Source organism: Chrysemys picta, chromosome 18, assembly GCF_011386835.1.
Source record: "Chrysemys picta bellii isolate R12L10 chromosome 18, ASM1138683v2, whole genome shotgun sequence".
NCBI lineage: Eukaryota > Metazoa > Chordata > Testudines > Emydidae > Chrysemys > Chrysemys picta.
Window position 1 is genome coordinate 10,422,279 of NC_088808.1, and position 26,696 is coordinate 10,448,974.

At 49.5% G+C, this 26,696-nt stretch overlaps 1 protein-coding gene across 4 annotated transcripts in view; it reads right to left on the reverse strand.

Annotated features, from left to right (window-relative positions):
• Positions 1–26,696, reverse strand: part of ASTN2 (astrotactin 2) — a 631,841-nt gene that overhangs the window by 407,722 nt on the left and 197,423 nt on the right. For all 4 annotated transcript variants that reach the window (XM_065572255.1, XM_065572253.1, XM_065572254.1 and 1 more), the window contains one exon: positions 16,679–16,786. In XM_065572255.1, the coding sequence (XP_065428327.1) occupies positions 16,679–16,786 (108 nt within the window). The remainder of the gene's footprint in view (positions 1–16,678; positions 16,787–26,696) is intronic.

The following is a 26,696-nucleotide window of genomic DNA, read 5'->3' on the forward strand; positions in this document are numbered from 1 at the left end:
GGTTCCTACCCAACCCCCAAGCCAGCCGTTCCCCTTTACCCCTCCACACAGCCCATGCCCCAGCTGGGGAACCCACCCATGTTCAGTCAAAGCACTGTCCCCCAAAGAAGTTCTAGCAAGCAAACCTTCCCTCCTCCATTCAGTGAATGTCCTAACCATTCTCCCCATCTTCCCAGAGTGTCCAGCCCAGAACCTGAGCCAGCACCCCCTATCTGGACAGTCCTCCTTTCCCCCTCAGACTGGGCTTCTGGCAAGGCAACCAGCCGTCTCTGAACCCATGTCCACTGCCCTCCTCTCCACACAGTAAGCCCAGAGCAACAGACCTTCTCTTCCCAAGTTTCCGTCAACCACACACACTGCCTTCCATGTCCGTATCCCAGGCCAGGCATTCTCAAGCCCGCCAAGACCTTCTTCCAACCACGCTCCCCTTGCCAGACTCTCCCCCACAGGGGCAGTACAATACACTATGTGTTTGTGTGAGTTTTGGGGAGTGGGGGTTGTGGGGGGAGAGATAATGCCATAAACTCCATGGGCCACTGTCACGGAGTCCCCAGGCGATGCTCTGGAACTGCTCCCCACAAAGCCAGTCAGGACTTTGGGGAGCCTCCTCTCCCTTGGAGCAGACCATCTTCAGGGCAAGAAGCTCACACGTCTTCACCTCCTGGGTCCTCATGTTACATGCTCAGGTATCTTCCCTCAAGGCCAGTCTCCCATCCCCCAGTGCAGACCGTCCCAGTCAAACTCCCCACTCAGCATTCAAAGGCCACATTAAGAACAGTTCCAGTTCATCACAGCCACATCCAGCCTTTGGCATTGACCCCGAAACTCGAGTCCACTCCCCCAAGAAAGCAGCTTCTTTACAGAGACTGGTCTCTTCGGATAGCTCTGAGGAAGGAAGAGAAAAGGTGAAAGGAGTGAGAATGGACCACGGGTCAGAGATGGAGGAGGAGGAGGTGGTGGTGAAACATACAGGAAAGCAGATGTGGGAGGACTAGAAATGTTCAGGTTTATTAAGAGCTTGATCTTGCTTAAGGGTAGAACAAAGATGACTGATAACACTAACATGTATGAATGATATCAGCCTGTCAACACTTGCTCCGTCAGAGTTCGAGCTAGTTTAACTGGTGTTCATAGAGGGGGGGTTATTTTGGGGCAAGGAGTTTGCAGATGAAACGGTTGGCAGTTTTTATAAGGGAGATCCCATCAGTGAATACAGGAGGCTCGGGTGCCTCTCTCAGTACCGTGAGTTGGCTCCGGGATTCACATAGAGATCAGGGATTCAGCCAGCCCATAGGAGCCTAAGCAGCACGGGGAAGCCAACTCCTTCCCTGTGCAGCCTGCATGTTCCATTCAGCGTGAAGATCCCGTGAAGTCTTTGTTAATCTGTTTTTAATACCCTGGGTCTCAGCTGGTTATATACTTTGAGTTTTAGTACCCGATGCATTAAATAAATGTGTCTGTACTTAGTATTTATAAAATTTCAAATATTGATCTCTCTCTCTCACTCTCATTCTCTTGTTTGAAATATGGGGCCTGCCGTTTGCAGGGAGATATTGAGTGGGAGAGTGTCAGTCATGATAAGAGGGAGGACGGGGAGAAGGGAGGGGAAGCCGGCAGGCAGGGCACATAGAAACAGAAGGCGCGGGAGGGAGGGGGAAGTAAGAGGAAGGGAATAAAAGACAGATGACGAACAAGCAGAGGCTCTGGCAGTTGCTCTCCTTTCTTGGATGAAGGGCGAGAGGTTTCTTGCCATGGTCACCACCACGAGATAAGCTCTTGGGTAAAGTCAGCGGGAGTCACAGTTTCCCCAGAGAAGCTCCCATCCCACTGAGTGTTTCCTGCTCCGTCAGTGGAGTCTGAGGGTTCAGCAAGGAAGACCCCAGTACCCTTGGAGGGTGGCTGAATCTCAGTGACGGGGAACTGGATAGCTCTGGCCTCACATGCTACCCAAAGATGACGCAGGCAACGAAGTGCTAGACACTGACCCGCAGAACAGGCTGGCTGCGGGTCCTCTGCTAACAAGGCGATAACTTTGGCACAGTTTCTCCTCTCCTTATCCAGATGCTAAGGGGAAGGACCCTAAGAACAGCCTGACTGCAACTGCGGCACAGGGTCTGCTTGGGAGGTGATCCTGCTGGTGAGAAGAGGAGATGGGGAAGAGAAGATATTTTGCAGAGGTAGGTGGGCCGGGGCCAGCTTTAGCTGCCAGGACCTCCACCCCACCCACAGGAGTTTCTGAGGTCCCAATGCCTCTGTCTATCCCCAAGTATCAATCCCATGGCCCCCAGCAGTGCCACCACCCAGCAAAGGTTAACAAGAGCATCCTTAGAAGCGCTCAGGGAGGGAGCAGCTGATTTGCTAGCCGGATGCAGCCGAGGTACTGCCTCTAGAATGGATGGCGCAAGCTGGACTTCCCCACTGGCCAATGCAGGTACGACCTGCCCTACGTGTGGGCTGGGGAGAGGAGCTCCAAAATCCGGGGCCACACTCCCTAAAACAAACCAGCATGCAGAGCCGCGATTCAATAGTTGCATGTCAGAGGCTCTGTCTACACTTGGGACTAGCTCCAACCCAGCTGTCAGGGCCCATCAAACGGAGCAGCTGCACCAACAGTGACAACAGCAAGCCAAGGCTGCCGCTGCTTGGAGTCTGTCCTGATTACAAACATGGGGAAACCTTAATTAGCTCAATCAGCAAAAGCCCCCAGCCTGTCCTTGGACACGCCCAAGTCCAGATTTTTCTAAAGAGCTGTGCATTACTCTCGCTGTCAAAAACGGTATTACCGGTTTCCGTGTCACTGCTAACTCAGAAGAAAAAGATCTTGAAATGCTTATGGATCAATGTCCTAACTGATAAAGCACAAGACGCGGTATCAGTTGGTGCCTGCTACAGACCACCATATCACACTAGGGAAGCAGCATGACCTGCTCCTTACGCACCTATCTATAATTAGAATTGGAAGGATTAGATTTTTACTGGCAAACATTGATTTCACTGTACACACACAAACCGATGAAAAAATATTTCCATCAAAAATAATCCAACTTTACAGATAGGCACAGAAAGAAAAATGCTTCTTGAGAACTTACTAGTGTCTGATTTAAGGCTATTTACTTTGTATATTTTGACATATGATGTTGACAATTTGTGCTTTCACCGTTATGAAGCTTTAGCGTTTTGAATCTCAACAGCTGTCATTAAACAATTATCTGACACCTCCCCATTGTCTGACCCCACGTCATTTCCCACAACTGTGCACATTTAAATACCGGTAGATAAAAATTGAAAAAAAGGCTTTAAAACCCATAATTCTGTGCAATGGTGACAATTATAAACATTTTAAAAATGCTTAAAATAACCATCAATATTCTCTGCCAAAATGATAAAGAAAATAAACATTGAATTCTGCCAAGCCTACCTATAATGTGTAGGGAAAAAAGCTGTGTGATGATGGGGGATTTCAATTTGAGTGGCATATGCTGGAAGTCTCCTGCTTCCGGTACTAAAACATCCTTAGAATTTCTAAGTATTAAGAATGGGAATTTCCTAACTCAAAAAGGGTTACAACCAACAAGAGGGAATTCTATATTAGACCTCATTTTGACAGATCAAGAGGAACTGATCACAGAACTAAAAATTAATGGTAGCTTAGGTACAAGTGATCATGATTTGTGCAAACAGAATAATGTATGCAGTGTTGTTGTAGCCATGTTGGTCCATATTAGAGGGAGACAAGGAGAATAAGGTAATTTTTTTTTTAATTGGAGCAACTTCTGTTGGTGAGAGAAACAATCTTTCAAGCTTACACAGATCTGAAGAGCTAGTGGGGTCCCTCGGGGGTCTGTCCTGGGACCCATACCATTTAACATTTTTATCGGTCACCTGATAGAAAATATGAAATGATCACTGGACAAGTTTGCAGATGACACAAAAACTGGGGAAGTGGTAAATAATGAAGAGGACAGATCACTAATACAAAGTTCTGGATCACTTGGGAAACTGGGCACAAGCAAACAATATGTGTTTGAATATGGCTACATGTAAATGTATACCTCAAGGAACAAAGGTTTCAGGGTAGCAGCCGTGTTAGTCTGTATCCGCAAAAAGAACAGGAGTACTTGTGGCACCTTCCACTTCCCCAGTTTTTGTGTCATCTGCAAACTTGTCCAGTGATCATTTCATATTTTCTATCAGGTGACCGATAAAAATGTTAAATGGTATGGGTCCCAGGATAGACCCCCGAGGGACCCCACTAGCTCTTCAGATCTGTGTAAGCTTGAAAGATTGTTTCTCTCACCAACAGAAGTTGCTCCAATAAAAAAAAAAAACATTACCTTATTCTCCTTGTCTCCCTCTAATATCCTGGGACCAACATGGCTACAACAACACTGCATACATTATTCTGTTTGCACTCTATATGCATCCGAAGAAGTGGGCTGTAGTCCACGAAAGCTTATGCTCTAATAAATTTGTTAGTCTCTAAGGTGCCACAAGTACTCCTGTTCTTTTTTCAAGGAACACAGAATGTAGGCCACACTTAACAGGATGGGGGACTCTATCCCTGTGGTGGATAATCATCTCACATGAACGTCTAGTGAGATGCTGTGGCCAAAAGGGCTAATGCGATCCTGGGATGCATAAACGGGGGAATCTTGAGTAGAAGTAGAGAGGTTATCTTATCCCCGTAGTTGGCATGGGTGCGACCATTACTGGCACATTGGTATCCAGTTCTAGCGTCCACAATGAAAAAAGGATTTTGATAAATTGGAGAGGGTTCAAAGAAGAGCCATTAGAATGTTTAAAGGATTAGAAAAACTGTTTTATAACAATAGACTCCAGGAGCGCAATCTCTTTAGCTTAACAAAGAGACGGTTAAGGGGTGACTCGATTACAGTCGGTAAGTACCAACACGGGGAAGAAATCTAAGAATGAACCCTTAAATCTAGTAGAGAAAGTAGAATATGACCCAAAGGCTGGAAGTTGAAGCTAGACGAATTAAATCTTGAAATGAGGCATGCAATTTTAACAGCCAGAGTAATTACCCACTGGAACAATTTACCCAGGGTCACGGTTTGGTCCTCGTAACTGACAGCTTTTAAATCAAGATTGGATTCCCCCTCCCCCAAAAGATAGGCTCTTCTTTCGGGGCAGTTCGCTAGCCTGGGGTATACAGAAGGTCAGACTAGATCACAAGGGTCCTTTCCGGCCTTCGAATCTCTGAATCTTTGTTGGGTGATGAGCCCATTTGAAAAGCTGGCTATTTCACCTTTGACTGGGTTCGGGCTATTCCGCAATGTAGACAAGACCTTGCAAGACATTGAGAACCAGAGCCTGGGGCGCCGGAACAGGGGGGCTACCCCCCTTTTTACCGGCCATAAGGGCGAGCAACCAGGGGGAGGGGACGGAGAGGAATGAGCAGGGGGTGAGGTCTTGGGGGGAAGAAGCGGCACGGGAGCAAGGCCTCAGGGGAAGGGGTGGTGCGAGAGCAGGGCCTGGCAGAGAAGGGGCAGCAGGGTCATGGTTCAGGCACCGTTGGCTTCCCCACTTTGAGGGAACTTCTGCCACTCCTGACCAGAGCAGTCTGAGCTGGGGGCTTTGTGCAGCCAGAATTACTCAGCAGAGCGAGACACAATCACAACCGGCAACGGCTTTTTTCTATAAGCAAAACCAAAGTTGTAGTGCCCAGTTTGGCATCTAGCCCTGCCCTGGGACACTTGGGCTTCCCAAAGGCATCTGCTCCCAGAAACAGCCACTCCAAGTCCTTTTGCTTCCCAAGGAGAGGGAAGCTGACCCAACATTAACCCCTTGTTAGTAGACCTGACAGATCATCAACCGGCTGGAAAGGACAAGGGAGTATGTTATTAAGTGTGGAAAATTCCCTGTGTGAGTGGCATGCAGGCAGACTAATACCATAGTTAAAGGGACACAGTCAACCCAATCATATATCGGGAACAAATTCCTTTGCCTGTGTTACTAAAATTGCCTTAGCGTATTGGAGTGGAAAGAATTTTTTTACAAATCCAATTTGCTTTCCCACTCTTTATGCTGTTTACTTTTTGCATTTCTCTGGCCATGGACAATTAAAATCAATGAAGTCCGTTTCACTTTCATGTCCTCAGCACTGAATCGGTTGAGATGCAATCACTTTAGCGATGCAGTTATATGTTTAAAGACAGCAATTGTTTTTTACCGGAATTGTCTTTCACACAAATCAATGGAAACTCTTCAATTGGGATTAAGGTTTGAAAACAAAAACAAACCACCCTGTTTTTTTTTGTTTTGTTTTGTTTTACAAATTACAACTGCTGGGTCAAATCTGAGTTGAGACCTTCACTTTAAAGGTGGAAGACAGTTTCCACTATAAGCATAATTTAAACCCTGTCCCAGAGGGAAAACATTATCGTTCTCTATGAAATGTTCCATGTGCAGTCACTGCCCAGAGAAGAATCTTTCTGGAAAAAGAGAGGTTCAGGGAACAAAATATAGAACCAGACAAAGTGTTTGAGGTAGAGTGACCAGACAAAAAGTGTGAAAAATCCAGACTGGGGCTGGAGGGTAATAGGCACCTATATAAGAAAAAGAATATCAGGACTGTCCCTATAAAATCAGGGCATCTGGTCATCCTAGTTGGAGACCATGTTAGAACATGGTACAAACTCTCTGGACCCAACTATACTCCAAGCCTACACCATGCCAAGGGGCTATGGCTTCTTATAACTAGGTCCCCCAACATTGTCTCTCAGTGGTAGCATGTGAGCATTGCACAGCCAGGAGCTCAACACGCCCCTGTGAGCTAGGGAGGATGTATCCCCACGTTACAGATGTAGACTGAGATTAACTTGCCCAAGAAGTCACACAGGGATAGAGTGAGCATATGTCCCGATTTTATAGGGACAGTCCCCATTTTGGGGTCTTTTTCTTATATAGGCTCCTATTACCCCCCCACCCCGATTTTTCACACTTGCTCTCTGGTCACCCTACACAGAGAGTTTGGGGCAAAGGTAGGAATTGAACCCAGGTCTCCTGAATCTCATGGCAGTGGTTTAACCACACAGCTGTCCTTCCTCTCCCAGCTACTCTAGTATGTGTGGACAAGTGGCTAGCGCACTGGACTAGGCATCAGAAGACCTGGGTTCTATTCCCAGTTCTGCCACTGGCTTGCTGGATGAATGTGGGCAAGCCATGTTTCCTCTCTGTGCCTCACTTTCCCATCTACATAATGGGGATAGTGATACTGGTCTCCTTGGTAAAGTGCTTTGAAATGTACAGTTGGAAAGTGCTCTAAGAACTATCTCCTACTACAGTGTAGGTGGGCACAAGTCACCCTACTTTTCCTTTTGTTCTAGCAAGGATCTGATACCACCATGTCACGGATGCACAGACCAACAGAGCTAATGCCCCCCTCCTCCCTTTGCATCCAGCCCCAACAACGGGTTTACATTTTACTGCCTGTGACACAAGAGGCTTGTTGCCATGCGGAGGACGACAGCGGAGCGATTAGTGAAATTTGTTACCCACATGCGCCAAAGAAAATTAAATTAAAAGAGCTGCTTTGCTGTCAAGATAAGGGCCAACCCAGGGAGATAATTTTTCACTCTCAACCACTCAATTACTCAGTGAGGCTGTATCAGATACAATCAAAAAAAAAAAAAAAGCCAAGCACAGCCTCCAGGAACAGATGTAAAAGCGGTTATCTCAATCGCAGTCCAGGGGACGTTAAAGAGGCTGGGGCTACAGCTGCGGCGTGGCGGGCCTAATTGCAGTGGGTGGGTGGGCGAGCGAGCAGCGCCTCCCCTCCGAATCCATTGCCACTCGGTGAATGATGGTCTTCCCACAATGGCTCCATGATTGCTTGTTCAGACATTCTGCAACCAAATCGACAAACACGGACAGGCCGGGGGACAGGCCTAGCGTACAGCTATACGGGGCTAGCGCTACAGTAATCATTAATAAACTGGCAAACTTTTCTAGCACAGCTGTCGCTTACACCAGCAAAAAAGTGATGTTGCTGCTCTAGCTAATACTGGTTTGGTGAACGAAATAATCGCCACAAGCCAAAGGACTTAACTACGTATAGGCCAGGGTTTGTACCATTATTGAAATATTATTTTAAAACAACACACCCCTAACTGCCATTGCTATACTGGCAAAAGAGGCTGGGGTGACCAAGCCACACACAAGTTCTGCCTGTTTGTGGAGCAGTAGGGAGAGAGAGAGGAGAAAAGGGGAAGGGGGATCTCAGGGCATGTCCGCATCACCGGAAGTTATGTCGGCATACAGCCACCGCGGTTAGTCCACCGCTTGTGCGCGTGCATACGTGGCACCTGGCGTTGCCGCCGCGCATACTCACCAGGATTGCTTGTGTCGATTCACCATCGGTAGTATCCCAGTCTGCAACCCGCCACCCTTCGGTGACTCCTAGGCAGTGGAGCTCACAGTTGTGACTAGAGCGGTCAGAGTCAGGCCCTGTGAGACCACTGCCGGACGACGGTGAAGGTCGACAGAAGAAATGCTGCATCTACACTTGCGCTGCATCAACCACTGTTTTACAACGACCGGGGAGGTGGCGTTACCATATCGGCATAATAGGGCACTGACATCAGTGGGAGTCAAAGTTCAGTGTAGACGCATACATAACTAGGTTGACGCAAAGCAGCTTATGTTGACCTAACTTTGTAGTGTAGACCAGGCCTCAGATGGGATAGTATCAATGGGATTTGGAACTTTCCATCCATTAAGACAGTGTTTCCCAAACTTGGGACGCCGCTTCTTTAGGGAAAGCCCCTGGCGGGCCGGGCTGGTTTGTTTACCTGCCGCGTCCGCAGGTTCGGCCGATCGCGGCTCCCGCTAGCCGCGGTTCGCTGCTCCAGGCCAATGGGGGCTGCGGGAAGCGATGCAGGGCGAGGGGCGAACTGACCGCCGCTTTCAGCAGCTCCCATTGGCCTGGAGCAGCGAACCGCGGCCAGTGGGAGCTGCGATCGGCCGAATCTGCGGACGTGGCAGGTAAACAAACCGGCCCAGCCCTCCAGGGGCTTTCCCTAAACAAGCGGCATCCCAAGTTTGGGAAACACTGCATTAAGAGAAAACACATTTTGCCTTGTCGATACTGGAAGGTTAGAGAAGTTAGAGATCCCCTGGTTGCTTTCGGCAGTGTATTCTCGTGTTCTGTTTAGCAATGGGGCCTCCATGGGAGAAACCATCTAATCGGACCTGTCTGTCTGCACAGTTTGGAAAGCCCTTTGTGTTCCTTCAGTATAGAAAGGGTTACACAGCAGCCTCGTGCTGGGATGGGGGCAGGAAAGCTCCAAGAGATGCCAGAGCAGTTGCCTCAAACTTTATTTACTGCTTACCTAACATCAAAAGGATCAGAAGAAAAATATTCAGCGGTAAGGAAATTAACAATGTGGGGTGCCTTTCTGGGGAAATCCCACACGTGTATGTTGGAGCATTCCCTCCCTATCAGAGGCAGCAATGTGTTCCCCTTGCTCTGGGGCTTATGGAGAGTCACCGATGGACCAGCCCATGGTAAAGTCCTGCCTTTTACATTACATGTTAGATTGATTCTGAACCAATGCTCAGAGGAGAGACTAGAACCCTCTGCCCCGGTGCTCTGCCCACAAAGGTCTGCTCACTCAGGACTCTTCCTACTGCGGAGCGCTAGTTTCTGGTCATTTGCAGGCCTGGAGAGGCATGGAAAAGAACCGGGATGAAGACAGGAGATGTCCTGGAATGCGCTGATAGCTGCCCGCTCACTACATCAAAGCAAGGAAGAGCCCCATCGTCAGCGATTAGGGATGCAGCTCTGACATCCTGTTTGCGGTGAAGACTGCAGGGTGGTGGGCATGTCTGTGATTCATCCTTGAACTAGGAACTTCGGAAACACCACACTGGATTAGAGCCAAGGTGCGTCTAACCCAGTAGCCTGCTTCCAACTGTGGCCAGTGCCGGCTGTTTCAGAAGCAGGAACCCTGCAGCTCCCAGATCACCTGTCCCCAGGGAATGTAGTCAGAAGTTGGCCATTGCTTGTGAGTAACTTCAGGAGATGTGGCAGTCAAAACTGTAAGAGTTCAGCGCAGTGGCACAGATGGGGAGGGAGGGAGGAGAAATCGTTCACTCGTTTGGGGGTGGGGGATGTACCCTGCTGAGCGCAGCTGAAAAGCATGAGCACCGGAGAGACTGATTATTCCCTCTTGCTAGTGTAAGCAAAGGAAAACGACATGTTTGGTTTATCGCCTTTTGTCTTCCATTTGATTCTTGACAGGCATCTCCTGGAGTTTGAAGTCTGCCGCTGTCAGGGAGGCAAGCTGCGCTGGCTGGTGAAATAGGTGCAGACCCGGAGAGACAATTTAAAACCACTGCATTCTCCAGCAGCGTCTCTGCCTCAAAGAGAGACGGCCGAGACATGGCGACGTGATTCCCTTCCAGTGCTCCCTGTTTACTTAGCCCTTAGGTTTCCTTGCGTTTCAACTGCGAGGGAAGGAAAATGCTACCCAAAATTTCATTCTGCATTTCCTTTCACTCCCCGTGAAATAATAAGTGTCTGGTTTGCCTCCGGAGACAGGAGAGGATCAAAGGGAAGCTTCCTCATATGTAACAGATTCCGAATACCTAATTTTCCCTTATAAAGGGCCTTGTTTTAAACACCAAATACAGAAGCAGATCAAAGCCCGGCGTCTCGCTCCTCTAACAGCTCTCGGAAGGCTCTGCCAGCCAAAGACACACACACACAGAGGCTGCTGCAAATCCGAGGCAGATAATTGGGCTCTGCTAATTTATCTGAAACATCGCTGTGTGCTATGGGAACAATTGGGCACGGAGTCTTCCCTCCCCCCCACCCCCCCAAAAAAGAACAGGCTGCAGGCTAAGTCCACTCCCCCGCCTCTCTCTATCTGCACCTCCCCAGTCCACAGGCCCTCAACGCAAGGAGGTTCCAGATCCACCCTCAAACTTTATCTCAGCCAGGCAGGATGCGGAACGTATCACCGGACAACAGGAACCCAAATCCCCAAGCATTTAATTAGGCCATAATGGGAAGACTGCGCTGTTTTATGAGGCAACAACAGGTCTCCTGGGAGGCCAAATGATGACTAGGACGCGTGTGTCATCCTGACAAGGGAGCCAGATTATTGTGGAGGAGAAGACGCTGCCTGGCCTAGAGCAACGCAATCAAACAAGGAGCGATTTTTCTCACCCCCTTAACAGGCTGGAGGAGAAGAGATTCAGAGTTGAGAGAAGCTGCCGGAGTTCTGCTCCTTTAGAGTGGGGACGAATAGGAGCTGGCCTAGACAGGTTATTCACTGCAGGGCCTGTTCGGAGTGTCTCCTCAAAGTATAAATGGCTGCTTAAATATAATTTACATCCTATCAGAGAGGGAAGTTATTCAGATCACAGGGACAATCTCCTTCCCACCCCGCTTCTGCGGCCACCAAACCAGTCATCAAGCCGCCATTATTGCAATAATAATACTAATACTTTGGACTGACATTTAGTGTCAGAGAGGATTTCATCCGAGGCTTCCAAGCACTTTATAAAATGAACCCTCTGTGAGCGGCCGGTGGAGAGAACGGCTCCAGACCCAGCTGGGCGGGAGACTGAGGCAGCCCCTCTTGAGAGCGAGGAGGATTAGGATTCCAGCAGCATGGTGGAAAGTTGTTCTTTAAAAGAAGAGGACCGGACTGAACATACCGCACCCTGCGAGAGGGAAAACGGGAGTGTGATGACTACACGGAGTCTGACATCTCCTACGGTGGGCAGCTGCGGAGGTGGATTAGCATCTCGACAACACTGACAGTTCCCTTTATATGAATTTGGTGCTGGTGAAAGGTGGGTAGTTTGACAGGCCTGGAGACAGGAACCTTCTACGTACCTACAGAACAGGTACAGAGAGTGGGAGCTCCCCTACAGTGCCCTGCCAGCCCTCACTTGATGGGAATGAACAATTAAGTTAGCTTCCGCGGCTCGTCTGCTCCTTGGCATCTCCCACGGAGGCTGCAAAGAGGAGCACCGGCACTTGCGGTGGCGGGTTTTGATGGTGCAAATGCATTTGGAAGGGTTTATTAAAATGCCCATCACTGGCGCATTCTAGTGCAGTATTAAAACACACACACAACTGGGGGAAGGAAGACAGCCAATTCCTTGCCCTAGCCCAGGTCTAATCAGAACATCTGATTCTGAGCACCATGCTAGTCCTCCGCCTGGCTCCAGGCTAATAACGGGCTGTTTGCTTGTGGATGCCAGCGGGTTTTCTGTCGTCCGGTTCTCTGAGGACCCTTGCCTTGCAACATGACCGGAGGATGGCAAGCAGGGGACTCTCATCTTCTTGGGGAGGCTGTTACAGGGCTAGGCAGCATAACAAGCAGTCTCTGCTGCCTGCTGCATTGAGTCCATATGTGGCTTTCAGCATAGGCGCCGACTCCCCTCTTTCCCTTTGCTCCCAGCCCCGCCCCCACTCCACCCCTTCCATGAGGCCCTGCTCCTACCCCACCTCTTCCCACCCCTTCCCTGCCCCCATTCCAACCCTTTCCCAAAAGTCCCCGCCCCAACTCCGCCCCCTCCCTGCCAATATTCCAACTCCTTCCCCAAATCCCTGCCCCAGCCCCGCCTCCTCCCCGAGCACGCCACGTTCCTGCTCCTCCCCCCCCAAAGCATGCTAATGCTGCCAAATAGCTGTTTGGCGGTGGCCGGGTGGGAAATGCTGGGAGGTAGGCGGAGGAGTGGGGACATAGCGCACTGTGGGGAGAGGAGGAGGTGGGGTGGGGGGTGAGGAGAGCTTGGCTGCCGGTGGGTGCAGAGCACCCACTCATTTTTCCCTGCAGAGCACCCATGGAGTCGGCGCCTATGGCTTCCAATAAGCATGGCAGACCGGGTGATCATAGCTGCTGCCAAGGGTTCCTGTAAAAGAGGAGGTCTGAGATAACATGGATCCCACCGAGGGCTTTGCAGATCAGTGAATGGGACCAGGTAAGGCACGGAGCACCAGTAAAGGATGAGGTGCAGTGGTGTGGTTAGGAGATGGGACAGTGAATTGTGTAGCAGTCAGATCTGCAGACGAGGAACACACAAACAGCCATGGCCAGATCTTCATTGGAGAGGGGAAAACAGTCTTGTTGCCAGAAGAAGGTGGAAGACAGTGCTTCTAGTGACTGTTGTTTGATTCTCCATGGTCAGCAACAAGCCCAGGATGACCAATAGGCTTCATGCAAGAGTGCATGTGCCCTCCAACAAGGGCAAAGAGATGGTGCTAGCCAGCCACTCAAAGACCTCGCCTGATTAGCATTAAGCTTTAGTTCTTTCTGGATTCAAATCTCATGCCTTCATCCAGCCTCTAGTTTCTACCACGGTCTGGACTGAGCACAGACAGAAAGACAGACATTGGATGGGAACATTGCACCACCGACCGAGGGAAAATTCTCCTTTGTTTCCTCGTGTTTCTTCCCATTATTTCTGAGGTGATTCCAAAGACATAGGAACATTAGTGCCCACCAGTGAAGGGATCCAGCACTATACGATGGGAAGATCTCCAACATGGTATGACCGGGATCACAGAATTCAGAGATTAGAGAGAGAAGACTCTCACTACATCAACCAGTCTGTATTCCAGGCCAGTGTAGACTGATTCTCTCTGTTATACTCTCAATGTTTTGTCCATTCCAGGTTTAAACAATCAAGCAGGTTTTGACACCTTCTCATGAGAGACTATTCCACTGTCAGAGACCTCACTGTTAGGAATATCCTCCCTCTCACCTACACAAAAACAACAATTATGGACAATTTATTTATGTCCCTTTGGCCTACCCTCTCGAACAATTCCTCCGGCATCCCTTGATGTGTGCAACCTGCAGCCACTTGAGACAATTATAATGTGCAGCCACCTAACTAGCTTACTCGACCAAAGCACAAAGAAAATCCATGTGTGATCCTGCGTTTACAGGATCGTTTAGACATAAATGGAAGTTATCGTGCAGGCTGTAAGTAACAAATCACATACATCTGAAGACTTCCCACCACATCAACTCTGATAAGCACCACAGATGCTTCAGTAATTGTACATTGTCCTGCAAAAACTGGTCTAAGGAGAGCAATTGCAGGGAAGATCTCTCTCATTGGACTTAATGACTATCCCATTGCACCTACAATGACACACAGCCACGTGGAATCAATATTAGAACATCATGGTAACAATAAACTCTATCTGACACCGCATCCTTCTCTATTAGAATTATGAGCCTGTCCAATTATGGATCTTTGTTGTAGCCGTAATTATGATTTTTATGCTGAAACTTCCCACTAAACTAGTGCTTTCTTCACACAAGGGAGCTAAGACAACGATGGAAAATTTCTTCCAAGACGCCGTTAAAGGTAAAGTTTAACCAAGCAACAGGGAAAGGCAATGGAGTTTTTATTCAGGGAGCTTATTTATTTAAAAACCAAAAACAAACAAAAAAAACCCCCCTCTGGTTAACGGAGAAATAGCCAAGGTCATTTGTGCATCTAGCAAAACCGGATCTATGGTTCCACTGAAGCGACAGATGGGTTATTCCCATTAGATCATCTAACTCAGTGTTTCTCAACCTTTTCAGGTTGGCGACCCCTTATTTGAGTTCAAAAAATTTCACAGTCCTCCCTTTACATTGTTTACTCTTATTGTTATACTAAAGTATAACTGATAACCAGACGGAGAACACTTACTTTGAAGAGGAAGGGAGAGGAGGAGCAAGAATTTATTTGCTTTAGATTGTAATAAAAGCTCCAATGACTCGTGACCCCCCGATTGCCTTTTGTGTTTCCCTACTCTCACCCTCAGAGGTAACAACCCACTGGTTGAGAAACAAACACCGAATCCCATGGGTGGGGTTTTTAGAAGTGCCTAAATCACTTAGTACCCTAAGTCCCATTTTTAAAAGCGATTCCTTGAAACCCAGTGAGACGTGGGGTCTAAGTCACTTGGATGCTTTTGAAAAATTTACCTGGTCTTCCAACCATTGCAGGATTGTTCTCTACACGACTGTTTGAAGTGAGGGAACTCCTTCCACAGCAAAAACTGAGGCACCCAAATTCACTAGCCCCTTTTCCAAAATTGAGGCCTTTATCTTTAACGTGACTAAGGCAATGTTGCCACGGGGAGCCTTTACTAACTTTCCGTGCTTAAAAGCGCAAGTATAATTCCAGTGAGAATTTTTGTAACATTGGCTTTCCTTTTCTTCTAAAAGAATGAAGATACAAGAACACACCTGAACGCAATCCTACTCCGCAGAAATAAATGCAATGTGTGTGTTTGTTCTAATGTGAAATCACTGAGCCACCCGTAGGTGTGGAGGTAATTTCACATTGAAATAAACATGTTATGCGCATTTATCTGAATGCCTAATCACGGACATAAATGGAGCTGTATTTATTGGTGGGCTCTGGCATCTATCTGGAATGCTGCATGCTGACTCTGCTTGGCTTAACCAGGAAAACAAATTCGGGACTCAGAGCCACCGGTGCAATCTTAAAATCACTTTCCAACTTGGTTATTTCTTAATGGTGGTTTTCAGACTTAGCAACAAAAGTCACATATTTCCCCTATTGAGGACTAAATACACACTAGACCAGATGCTCAGAAACAAAGTGATCCCTGGCGTTATTTGAATGGGGAAAAATGTAGGAAGTAATTTCAAACCACAGAAGAGACTTTTTCTCTCTTTTAACTCACAACATGATTTACGAGATTAAGTCCCTCTCTCAACCTCAATTTTGTGTTTGGTTTTTTTATTGCTTTTGTGCTGAGAACAAGCATGGAAAGTTCAAGTCCAATAGGAAATTTGCTGAGAAACTTTAAGTGACAGAAATTGAGCCTCAGGAGACGCCACCACATTGGTGGCTGGACCAATAGCCCGGTTGCACCAACACAAATCCCTAGTGTACACACTTTGAGCACCACTGCCATTGGTAGTAAGCTTCCCCAGTACAAGCCGTGGCTTATCACAATTGGGTGTGTTGACGTCGGAGGTTTGAATTGGTGCAGTGGCTGGCTGCCAGTGGTTGAAATGCCTAGCGTTTATAAGGCCTTAAAACCGGATGTCCAGGATACTGTTAACAAGGCTGTAATGAACACCCATTGTAGTTACAATTTAATGCACTGGAAACGGTACTTAGCTGGAGACTTGCGAAGGGTTGTGCTCCCCCCCCCCCACACCCCTTTCCTTAATTCAGATCTACAACTGAGTGTTTCAGTGATGGATATTTTTCCAATTAGCTGTATACTGTTCAAAACCGGGGACAAGACCAGCTCCATCCATCCAACTCCACTTCCAGCATGCTGGGGGTCTGGTGCATCAAGGGGAAAGAAGGGAAGGAAATACTGGGGTCATTGATCAGTGCTTCCTTAATCTTTAATGTGGCTGATATTGGAAACCAGGGAATAGCCATGAACAAGCAACTAAGCCAATTAATATAATCACTAGGAAACTGCTAATGTCTCCCACATGCTACTAGCTGTCAGGGATAGTCCCAGGCTGGGAAATATTTATGAATAGGCTGATGTTAGCTATCGGGCATGAAGATTTGTACTTATGGACCGAGAGTCAAATGATTTCAGACGTCTTAAGCGGGGGGCGCAGCAAAAGGAGGGAAACTGGAGCGTTTGTTTCTTTTGCCTCTTAACAGCTGTTGTGTCACTGAAGGTTCTTTTATTTACCTTTGCTCCGTCTCCGGCTCCTATACTGCTCGGTATAGAAGGTCAGCTGGGTTTCGTCATCTGCCTCTGAGCCGGAGTTTCCCTTGGCACGTCCAAACCCAATTCCACCTGCAAGGAAGTGAGGAGACAATTCAGTACTGCTGTCTGAAGTGCTCAGCCGCAAACCTTGGCTGTGAGCTCCCCAGCCAAGCTCAGGAAATCATTATCCAGCTTCCCCTTCTGCCATCTCGTTAAACCCTCGCTTCTCCAAATAAAGACACGGGATCATTAAAGGCCGGGTGTTATTATTTGTATTGCAGTAGCACTTAGGGGCACAGTCATAGATCAGGATCCCAGTGTGCTAGGTGCTATACGAACACAGAACAAAAAATGGTCCCTCCCTTAACGAGCTTACTATCTACATGGCACTGAGGACCTTGAGTTTAAGCTGCTCGCCTAAGGACCCATGCACAGTGAACCACATGGAGTGTCACATATCTGCCTCAGAGGCCAGCAGGCAGAGATGAGAGGTAATGTGGTCCAGAGTACAGGACATAAAACAGAGTCAGGAGACCTGGGTTCTGTTCCCTGATCTGCCACTGATTGGCTGTGCGACCTTGGTCAAGTTGCTTCCTCTCCCTTTGTTGGGTGGGTCTAGACCAGTGGTTCTCAAACTTTTGTACTGGTGGCCCCTTTCACACAGCAAGTATCTGAGTATGACCCCCCCAAATTAAAAACTTTTTAAAAATATATTTAACACCATTATAAATGCTGGAAGTGAAGCGGGGTTTGGGGTGGAGGCTGACAGCTCGCGAGCCCCTATGTAATAACCTCGCAACCCCCTGAGGGGTCCCGACCCCCAGTTTGAGAACCCCCTGGTCTAGACCATAAGCTATCTCTGCTGTGGGCCTAGAGAGCTGTGGTCTCAGATGAAGCCTCTAGGCTCTACTGCAATTCAAACAGCAGGGAAGAAAAATGGAGCTGTGACTTGACCCCGCCCCCTTTGCTTTGATGTTCCTGAGGAACAAAAACAAACTGTGGAAGGATGAGCCTGCCCATGCCCAAAAGTTAACATGTTCACTGGTCTGATCCGTGCCCCCGGCTAGGCGCACTCAGAGGCAATCAGACTCATTTGACCAGGCAGAGCCCACCCCTTCCTCTCCCACACAGTGGTTTTAAACATTTCGGAGCAGCAAAAGTTAGAAAAAATCAAGTTAGGAATAGACCTGGCACGAGTCTGCCAATCCTCATGGAAAATTAAAAGAAAAGAGGCCTCTGGAGGCTGACGGTGGCCCTCTGAACTGCCATTAAAATATTTTACTGTTTTAAAGCCCCTTTATTCTATGCAGAAGTACAATTTCCACACTTCTTGGCAAGGGTCCAGCAAATGAAATTGCACCTTCTGCCCTGTAAAATTCTTAATCACCAGATTGGGGGGGGGGGGTGGAGTGGAGAGAGCTGGGGAAATGTACTGAACTCACAGCCCTGCAGACCGGTGTCTGTCTATCAGCAGAGCCCGTAGGCACAGGAGGGGCAGAGCCAGCTTCACCCCCATAGTCTCACCAGCGTGCCTCTGCCCTTGGTGACTTGGCACATTCAGACCTTAGCCTCTGCGGAGACTACCAATAATGGGTGCGGGGGGTTGAGGGCAAAATATGGTGATGGGAACACTCCCCAACTAGGAACTAAATCAACTCATCTCCCATTCAAGTATCAGAGGGGTAGCCGTGTTAGTCTGGATCTGTAAAAAGTGACAAAGAGTCCTGTGGCACCTTATAGACTAACAAACGTATTGGAGCATAAGCTTTCGTGGGTGAATACCCACTTCGAATTCACCCACGAAAGCTTATGCTCCAATACGTCTGTTAGTCTATAAGGTGCTACAGGACTCTGTCATCTCAAATTGGAACCCAACAGCCTTCAGCTAGGGACGAGTCCTAGTCTCCACCAGCCTAGATTGCATTCAGACCACTCATGCAATGCAAAAGACCAGAAATCCTATCCAATCAATCCATTAAGCCATCTAGGCCCTCCAGCAGAGGGTGCTGTGTCAAGTCCGCCCAGAATCCGGTGCCGAGAACAGGCCCCGCTCCTGAAAGGGGAGATGACACAACCAGCCCTCCACTGGCAACACTGCTGGCCGTTTGGAAGTGGACCCCTGGACAATGCAGAAGTGGCACCTTGGGGCTTCCTGCACCTCGAAGAGTTTGCTGTATCAAAAGGGAATATGACCTCTTATTCAGTCCTTCCCTGGTGCGGCAGGAATGGGTTTGAACACAGGTGTCCAGACAAACACAACCATCCATCTATCCAGCTCCTCTCATCCTCAAAGTGCATGGCATGAGATGCCAGTGTCACCACGTGGCTGCGGATTAGGGACCCTCCAGGGACCCGGCTTGCTGAGGGCACCTCCAAACTCCTGAAGGCAGCCCACAGGCAGGAAAGGGAGGAGGGTATGCGAGCGGAGGGTGGCAAGCTCTCCAAAGCAGGTGGCCTGAAAGCTGCGGGTCGGCACTGGTCTCGAAAGCTCCAAGACAACCCAGAGGGCACCAGGAGCGATTAAGGGCTCTGCAATGATTCTCGCCACGGTGAACGGTGCCTGCTGCTTGGTGTTTTACTACCGAGTGTGTGATTTAGGGCACTAAAGTGCAGCCATTAATTACCTGCCGCTACGTGAATATTTCCACTAAGGTCCTAAAAGATAGCAAACGATCAGAACATGTTAACACAACAGTAAAGGATTATCAGCATGCGGAAATGGCTATATTAACTGCTCGAGGCTTCCTGCCACCTGAACTCATGGCAACAAGGAAGAAGGCTTTAAACAATACTCTGCTACAGAGACGGTAGATCTTCAGAGCGGGCGAGCCGTATTGCCTTCCTGCCACGTCCTAATCACTCTTAGCACTGAGCACCTGATTTCCACAGAGGATCAATGCCAGACTACAAGGGCATGCCGCCAGGGACTGCCACCGCAAACTACCAGGCTAGTCAATATCCAGGAGAAGAGCCAGCATTTACCCTTGGGGAAGAGCAGGGCATTTTGAGATGAAAGCTACTTGAGAGAGCGTGTGTGAAAAGTCTGCAAGGAAACCTGAATGCGTGTGGAGCTCATGAGGGTACAGGTCCCATCCCAAGCTTGAAACTTAGCCCCAGGCCATCAGAGGGTTTGCCCAGGCTCACGGAGAGCGCCTGGGCCGACGCTGGGGTCTGAGTGAGGGTTCGGCCAGCTTCCCTGCTCCTTGTGGAGCTCAAAACCAGGGGAGATTCTGCAGCTTCGAATCAGAGTCAGATTCAAAACTCGGGGCAGCGAGAACCCATGCAGATGGGAATGGAAGTACGCATGAACCCTAGTTATCTGACCAACAGTCTCTCCGGCTACATCTACACCGCAGCACTTACAGCCGTGCAGCCGAGCTGCTGCAGTGCTTGCAGTAGGGACGCTCTATGCCGACAGGAGAGCGCTCTCTCGTCAATTTAATAACTCTTGCCTCCGCCAGAGGCGGTAGCTACGTGGGCGGGAGAAACTCTCTCACCAACGTAGCGCTGTCTACACCAAAGCTTAGGTCGGTATATTTTACGTCGCTCGGGGGTATGGATTATTCACACCCGTGAGCGACTTAAGTTATACTGAAGTAACCTGTAGTGTACACAAAGTCTCCCACCTCTATTGCTTGGGCCATTCTCTGTATTGGCAAGATATTTTCAGGAGTCAATGCCATAGCAAAGCCCAAGCAATCCAAGGTTTTAGGGCTTACAGGAAAGGAATACAAGTCCGGTCGTGTTCCTTTTGCAGCCACGTCCCGGAAGGGGTTAACATGCTCTCCACGCTCTTCGCTAGGAAATGGACTGACCAGCAAGCTTCACAGCCAGCCACCATCTCCGCCCCCTTCGGCAGCTTTTCATATGTTTGCGGGTTGCGTCTCTGTGATGGATGGTGCTGACATGTTAAATTACTCAGGCTGGGTGTCATCGGCGAGCCGGTGACAGCAATATTGCATTTTCTGATTACCTAAAACTGTACAGGATGTATAAATATGGGACTTGGGAGACCCACGCCAGGGTCCCCAGGCTAGAAAGGAAATGCCTCCCCCAACCCACCCAGAAAGGGCAAATGTTAGCCAGCTGGTAACAGCTAGGCGAGAGAGAGAGAGATGTCCCCATGAGTCCTTTTTGATCTGCCTAAAACTTCAAGGATGGAGTGGAAATTTATCCTCCCGGTAACTCAGCGGTTCTAGGTTTCCCATCACAACACACTCCCAGATATAAGTCTGGGTGAAGTCAGTTGAAGTCTCCTGTGGGAAAGAGAAGTCTTAGCACAACTGAGACTCTAGCTACGTCTAATTCCCACTCCAAGCCACCTGGGGGGAGGTTTGGGTTTGGTTTGGTTTTTAAATTGACCCCAAAGTCTTGCTCTGAGTAACTCAGGATTTGGGATCTCTTCCCTGTGTTGACCAACACGACATTAACAACACCGCCTACTATAGCGTCCCTGTTTTTCTTGCATACCCCCAATCTTGCCAGTCTCTCTTCTTTCCCCTCCATCATCATTCTTTTTTGACAGGGAAAGGGGGCTGCCCCAGGCTGGATTTATCTGGAGCACAAGCAGCTGACAAAGTGAGATCAGGGAGCACCTGATTAAAGACAAGACAGTCGCCGCTCGTCAGCGATTCCTTTATTTCTCCTAACCGGGGGCGGGGGGACGGGGACTGCAGAGTAACAGAAACGAGATTCTAATCCCTGCAACTCATTACAAAGCAGAGTAAATCACTTGGAAAAAAGCGTCCAATATGGCAGCAGCAACTCTGCAAAATTCTCCGTTGATAAGGTTCAGCCGGCGCTCAGCAGCACGTGATGACGCAGGGAGCTACTGGGAATGGAGTCATCCTGGCTCACGGCTCCAAACACAAAGTGTCACAAGAAAATTCCCATTCACGATGTGAGTGCAACCCTGGTTAGTGGAGTATCAGGGACCCAGAATTCCCTCGGAGCTCAGCCTCCCCTGTTGGTCTCGGCACAGAGCTCCACCATCTCTGTCCTCACCTGGCAGCCCATCAAAGCCTCACACTCCCACTTCCATGCCACCCTCTACAACTGGAACTCCCTCTCTCTGCACCCCACAAGGCCTCCCCACCCTCGTCTTTTCTTCCAGGCCCTTCCTTCCATCCTCATTCTTCTGTGAAGCTCGTAACCGCCACAAATCCACGTCACCCCACAGCCGCAAAAATTCACCCCCCCCCCCCCAAGAATTCAGGCTGAGGTTTTCAAAAGAGCCTAAGGGAGTTAGGCACCCAACCCCCTTTGAACTTTGACAGGAGTTGACCACTAATTCCTTTCAGCTTCTTTGGAAATCTCAGCCTAAAGCTGCCTTGAGGCAGAGCCATTCCCTGGATCCTGGAGGACGCCAGTGCTGCGTCTCTATTTCGGCTCTGCACTCCTCAGGGCCTAAGTTCCCTCTAAGCTGCACAGCTGCGCAGCAGCCTATCAAGGGCAATGCAGGCACTCGGGGATGTGGCGGTGAGGCATGAAGGTGCCGGCTTCTCCCGTGGCCCCAGCCCCCGGACCTGCTGTGGCCTGGGAGAGGCGGGGAGAGATGCTCCCCCGCCCAGCTCTGGTGCTGCTGCGGTGGGGAGACATGCTCTCCCACAACTCTGGAGCTGCCGGGGCCAGGGAGAAGCACCCCTCCCCCTCAGCCCAGATGTGCCTGTGGTGAGAGAGGACTGGGGGACTCCATTCTCCCCGCCGGGGCCTGGGGCAGCCTGCACACCAAACCCCTCATCCCCGGCCCTACCCCAGAGCCTGCACCCCCAGCCGGAGCCCTCACCCCCCTCCACCCCAACCCTCTGCACCAGCCCTGAGCCCCCTCTTGCACCCTGAACCCCTCATCCCCAGCCCAGAGCCCGCACCCCAACCCAGAGCCCTCACCTCCTTGCACCGCAAGCTCTGCCCCAGCCCTGAGCCCTGCACCCTGAACCCGTCATCCCCAGCCCAGAGCCCATGCCCCGAGCCACAGCCCTCATCTCTTTGCACCCCAACCCTCTGCCCCAGCCCTGAGCCCCCTCCCACACTTTGAACCCCTTGGCCCCACCCCCACCACACATCACCTCCATATTTGTGCACATAAAATTCATTCCGCACATGCGTGGGAAAAATTAGAGGGAACATTGCTCAGGGCAGGAACCACATGTTCCCTTGTGCCTCACACAGCACCTGTTGGCCTCATGTCCCACCTGGCTATTAACTACATCGCAAGTTCCCCTTGGCGGCCCTCATGTATCCCAGGGCCTGGGTGGCGTTTGAAAAGAAGAGTCCAGACTGTGCTTTAATTTTTAAAATGCCTGGGGGAGGCGGGGGGGGGGAAGATGCGTTCTGGTTGGGTTGTTTGTTTTTAAAGTCTGCCTCTTGGGGGAAGAGCAGAGAGCAGCAAGCCACCCCCAACGCACACACACCACCGCTTCTTTCACAACAAAGGCTCATCGCAATACTCTATCACCAGCTGTGCTCCCCCACAGGAGCGTTCCTGACCAGGTGCTACCCAGGCCAATATTAAATTACTGTGAACCACATCAGCTGCAGTGGCCAGGGACGGAGAAAGAGAGAGAGAAAAAGAACAAACAAAATGACTCTGCCTTAGACTAGATCTTCCTGCAACTCAGGTGTTAACAGACTTTGCAGATGCCCACTGAGTTCAATACACAATCCATTGATCATCTTTATTTAAAGTGTAAGGACCTAATCCAGCCCTGGCAGAAGTAGATGCATCACCCCGGGGTACTTCCAGGGGAATCCCCCCCACTTACAGAGGAGCTACATTCAATTTTACAACTTGGATCATGTTAATTATTAAACCAGGCCAATAAGACAGCGTGGATTTGATGGACAAGACAGAAGCAGGCTTGCAGAAGTCCCCCAGCTGCATGGAAACCTGGAAGCCGCCCTGCTGAAATCCTCATCAGGAGCCAGAAGTCTCAATAAAGGTGCTTTATCTCTAATCCTGTTTGCAGATTTACAAGCTCATTAATTCACTCAAAGGGATCTCAGCTCAGGGACAAGCGGGGCAGGGTTTCTTGCTGTTTTTGAATGAGATGTTAATGTAGATTGTGAATGAGGGAGGGGTCTTGAGGAAAAAACAACATGTAGTCATGTAATCAAAGGCTGTATTATAATGCAAATGCACAAGGGGGCTGAATTAGAGCTTCATGGGCAACCACAGTTCTGGCATTTCCTAGCTTCCGAGCGCTTGACTTGGCAACCTTACCATTCTTTTTAACATAGTTTGCTCATGCAATTTGCTGGGTTTAAAAAAAAGCAAACTGGAGGGAAGGGGGAACCTAATTTCATCATGTGGCAACATACCGACAACCCACATGGGTCATCAGATGGTTTGGTACGTTTAGACCCACCATTTGAACTAATGAACTGCTAGCAGTAGAAAGTTGTCATCCTCTATGAGGACCAGCACTAGAAGGGGATGAGACACACTTTGCCAGTGGGTTTCAGATATTTGCTGGCAGCTAACGAATGGTGAGACTCAGGAATCGTGGGTTCCAATCCACGTTCTGTTCTCCAGTTGTCACAGAACCCTCCATCCAATGGCCGCCAAGCCTGACCCCTACTGACCCTCCCCTCCAGCCTGTCCCAGGCCTTTGTCTCCCTCCTGGAGCCTCATCCCAGGCTCCTCACCTAGCTAGTCTCACTCTATCCCACTCAGGCTCCTTGTCCACTCTCCGTCTCCCCTCCCCTCACACCCATTCCTTCCCCATGTGGGCTCCTAATCTCTTTACCCCACCCAGTTCCAATCTCTTCCTGCCCACCTGCAGCAGCTCCCAGTTCCAGTTCACCCCCAGGCTCCTTGTTCCAGTCTATTCCCTCCAGTCTGGCTCTTGTCCTCTCTGCATCTGAGACAGCCTACTTCCTCTATGTTTCCTGGGTGCCGGCAGAGGGGACAATGAAAGCACAGGAGAGAGAGTCTCCCTGCTCTTCGTTCCTGTGCCCAGTGCCACAGCAGCTACTGCCGGGACCGTCCCGATCAGCCCCAGGAGGATAGCTCACACTCAGTCACTCTGTGGGCATGGCACATGCACGGTCTGGCTGGCACACAGGAGCGGTGTGAGAGGATGGAGCATGCTCAGTGCAGACGGCGTCTTCAGAGAATTTGGCTGCCAAACTCTAACAAGTCTCTGCTGAGGAAGTGTGAACTGGAATTTTTCAAAGGTTCAGACCTTGGCCAAATGTGAGTGTTTTTGTTTCCCCCATGGAAACAACACAAGGCACATCCCTGACCCAAAGGCCATTCCCCTGCCAAATATCAAGTCCCTGCTGCAAAGCAAGGGGGGCACGAGCACTTCCCAGTCAAACGGCTGTAAGAATTTTTTTAACCCTGGGCAAAACAAATGTATTTTCCCCTTGGAAGTGGCAGAGCCATTTCAGCTGAAAATTTCCAGAGAAATTCAGCCCGAGGAAGACATTCAGCATGAAACATTTCAGCTCGGCCGGTTAAAACTTGACAAAGGTCTACACAACTGAAAACAGGGTCTTACCATAGGAAGTGCTGGGCAAGCTTAATCGTAGGCATTGCACCTGCGCTGCCTGGTAATAATTTTAGCATCGCGTCGTTACACGGTCCTGTCCTCCACCCTCCAGGCTTCAGACCACACTCAGTCCATCCGTTTCTGGCAATCCACCCTCCCCGAGTTGCTCCTCCTCCATCCGCTTTTCTAGCTGCCAGAACAAAATGGTGAGTTTTATCCCGCACTGCCCAAAACACAAAAAGCACGAAACCTTGAGATTTGAAAGGTAAGCCTCCCAGGGATCGTTCCTCTTCTGGAGAGTGCCTAAGAGTGCCGGGCAGAATTTCTCCAGCTAGCCTTTGATACAGCATCGCCAGGAGAATGGGAGGGGTAGGGGAGAGGGAGATGAAAGCTATTCTCCTCCTGAGACAGCTTGGACAGCCATCATTATGGCTGGCGGAGCAGAGGCATCCGCTGGCTGCCTCTGCATCGCTCCACTTTCAAAGGAGGTGGCTTCAAAAGGCACCTGCAACACAGAGCAGAACACGACTCTGAGGAAAAGCAATGGAATCAAAGGCACAGCCCTCAAGGGGCTCCTAGAAAGCCGGCCGGTGGGGCTGGTTCAGGGGAGAGGAAACTCAATAATTCGCTGGTCTGTTCACTCAGCACCAAGGTAAACAATTGAACCACCCCTGCAAGTTCCCTTCCAGGCTGGGCGAATGACATGCCCTCCCTCTGGAAAGCAGAGCCCCGGGGAGGCCACATGATGAGGGCCCTACACGAGGGCCACGCTCAAGGACCCTCTCGAGCCATCTCTTCACAGCCCCACCACCCCTGCACACACATCCTTAAGCCCAAGGCACTAAGCTTTAGTTTCCATCTTTCCTGCCCATCCCACCCAAGGGGCATTTCGCATGGTATTTCCATGGCCCCTCACCACCACAGTGACAGGACGTTACTGCCCAGTGGTTAGGGTGCTAGTCTGGGGCTTGAGAGACCTGGGTTTAATTCCCTGCCTTGCTACAGACTTCCTGGGTGACCTTGGGCAAGTCACTTAATTCTTGGTAATTAAGTTCCCTGTCTGTAAAATAAGGTTAATAGCCCTACCTCCTGGGGTGTTGAGAGGAGGAATGGGCACTTCCCCTCCCCCCAATGAATTTGCTGAAAAATGCAAACTATTCACAAATGTCAATTTGAATCAATACATGAAACGCTTGGTTTTGACACCAAAGAATTTTGTGGGATTTTTTTTGGGGGGGGGGGGGGGGGGAGGGGCTTTTCCATGAGGGGGGCAAAAAATCAGTTTCTGTTTTAAAAAAAAGTGATTATTTCTTCTTGGTTTGACCAGAAACTGGAAAAAAAATCAGTATTTTCTCAGCGCTAGTTGTGAGGATAAATACAGCAAAGGTTGTGAAGTTCTCAGATACTAGGGTGTATGAGATAACTGGTGTCATCTAAGTACCTTAGCTAGACCATCTCCCCTGCCCGTCTCCAGTGAATGACCTAGTGTCTAAGCTCTAGCACCAAGC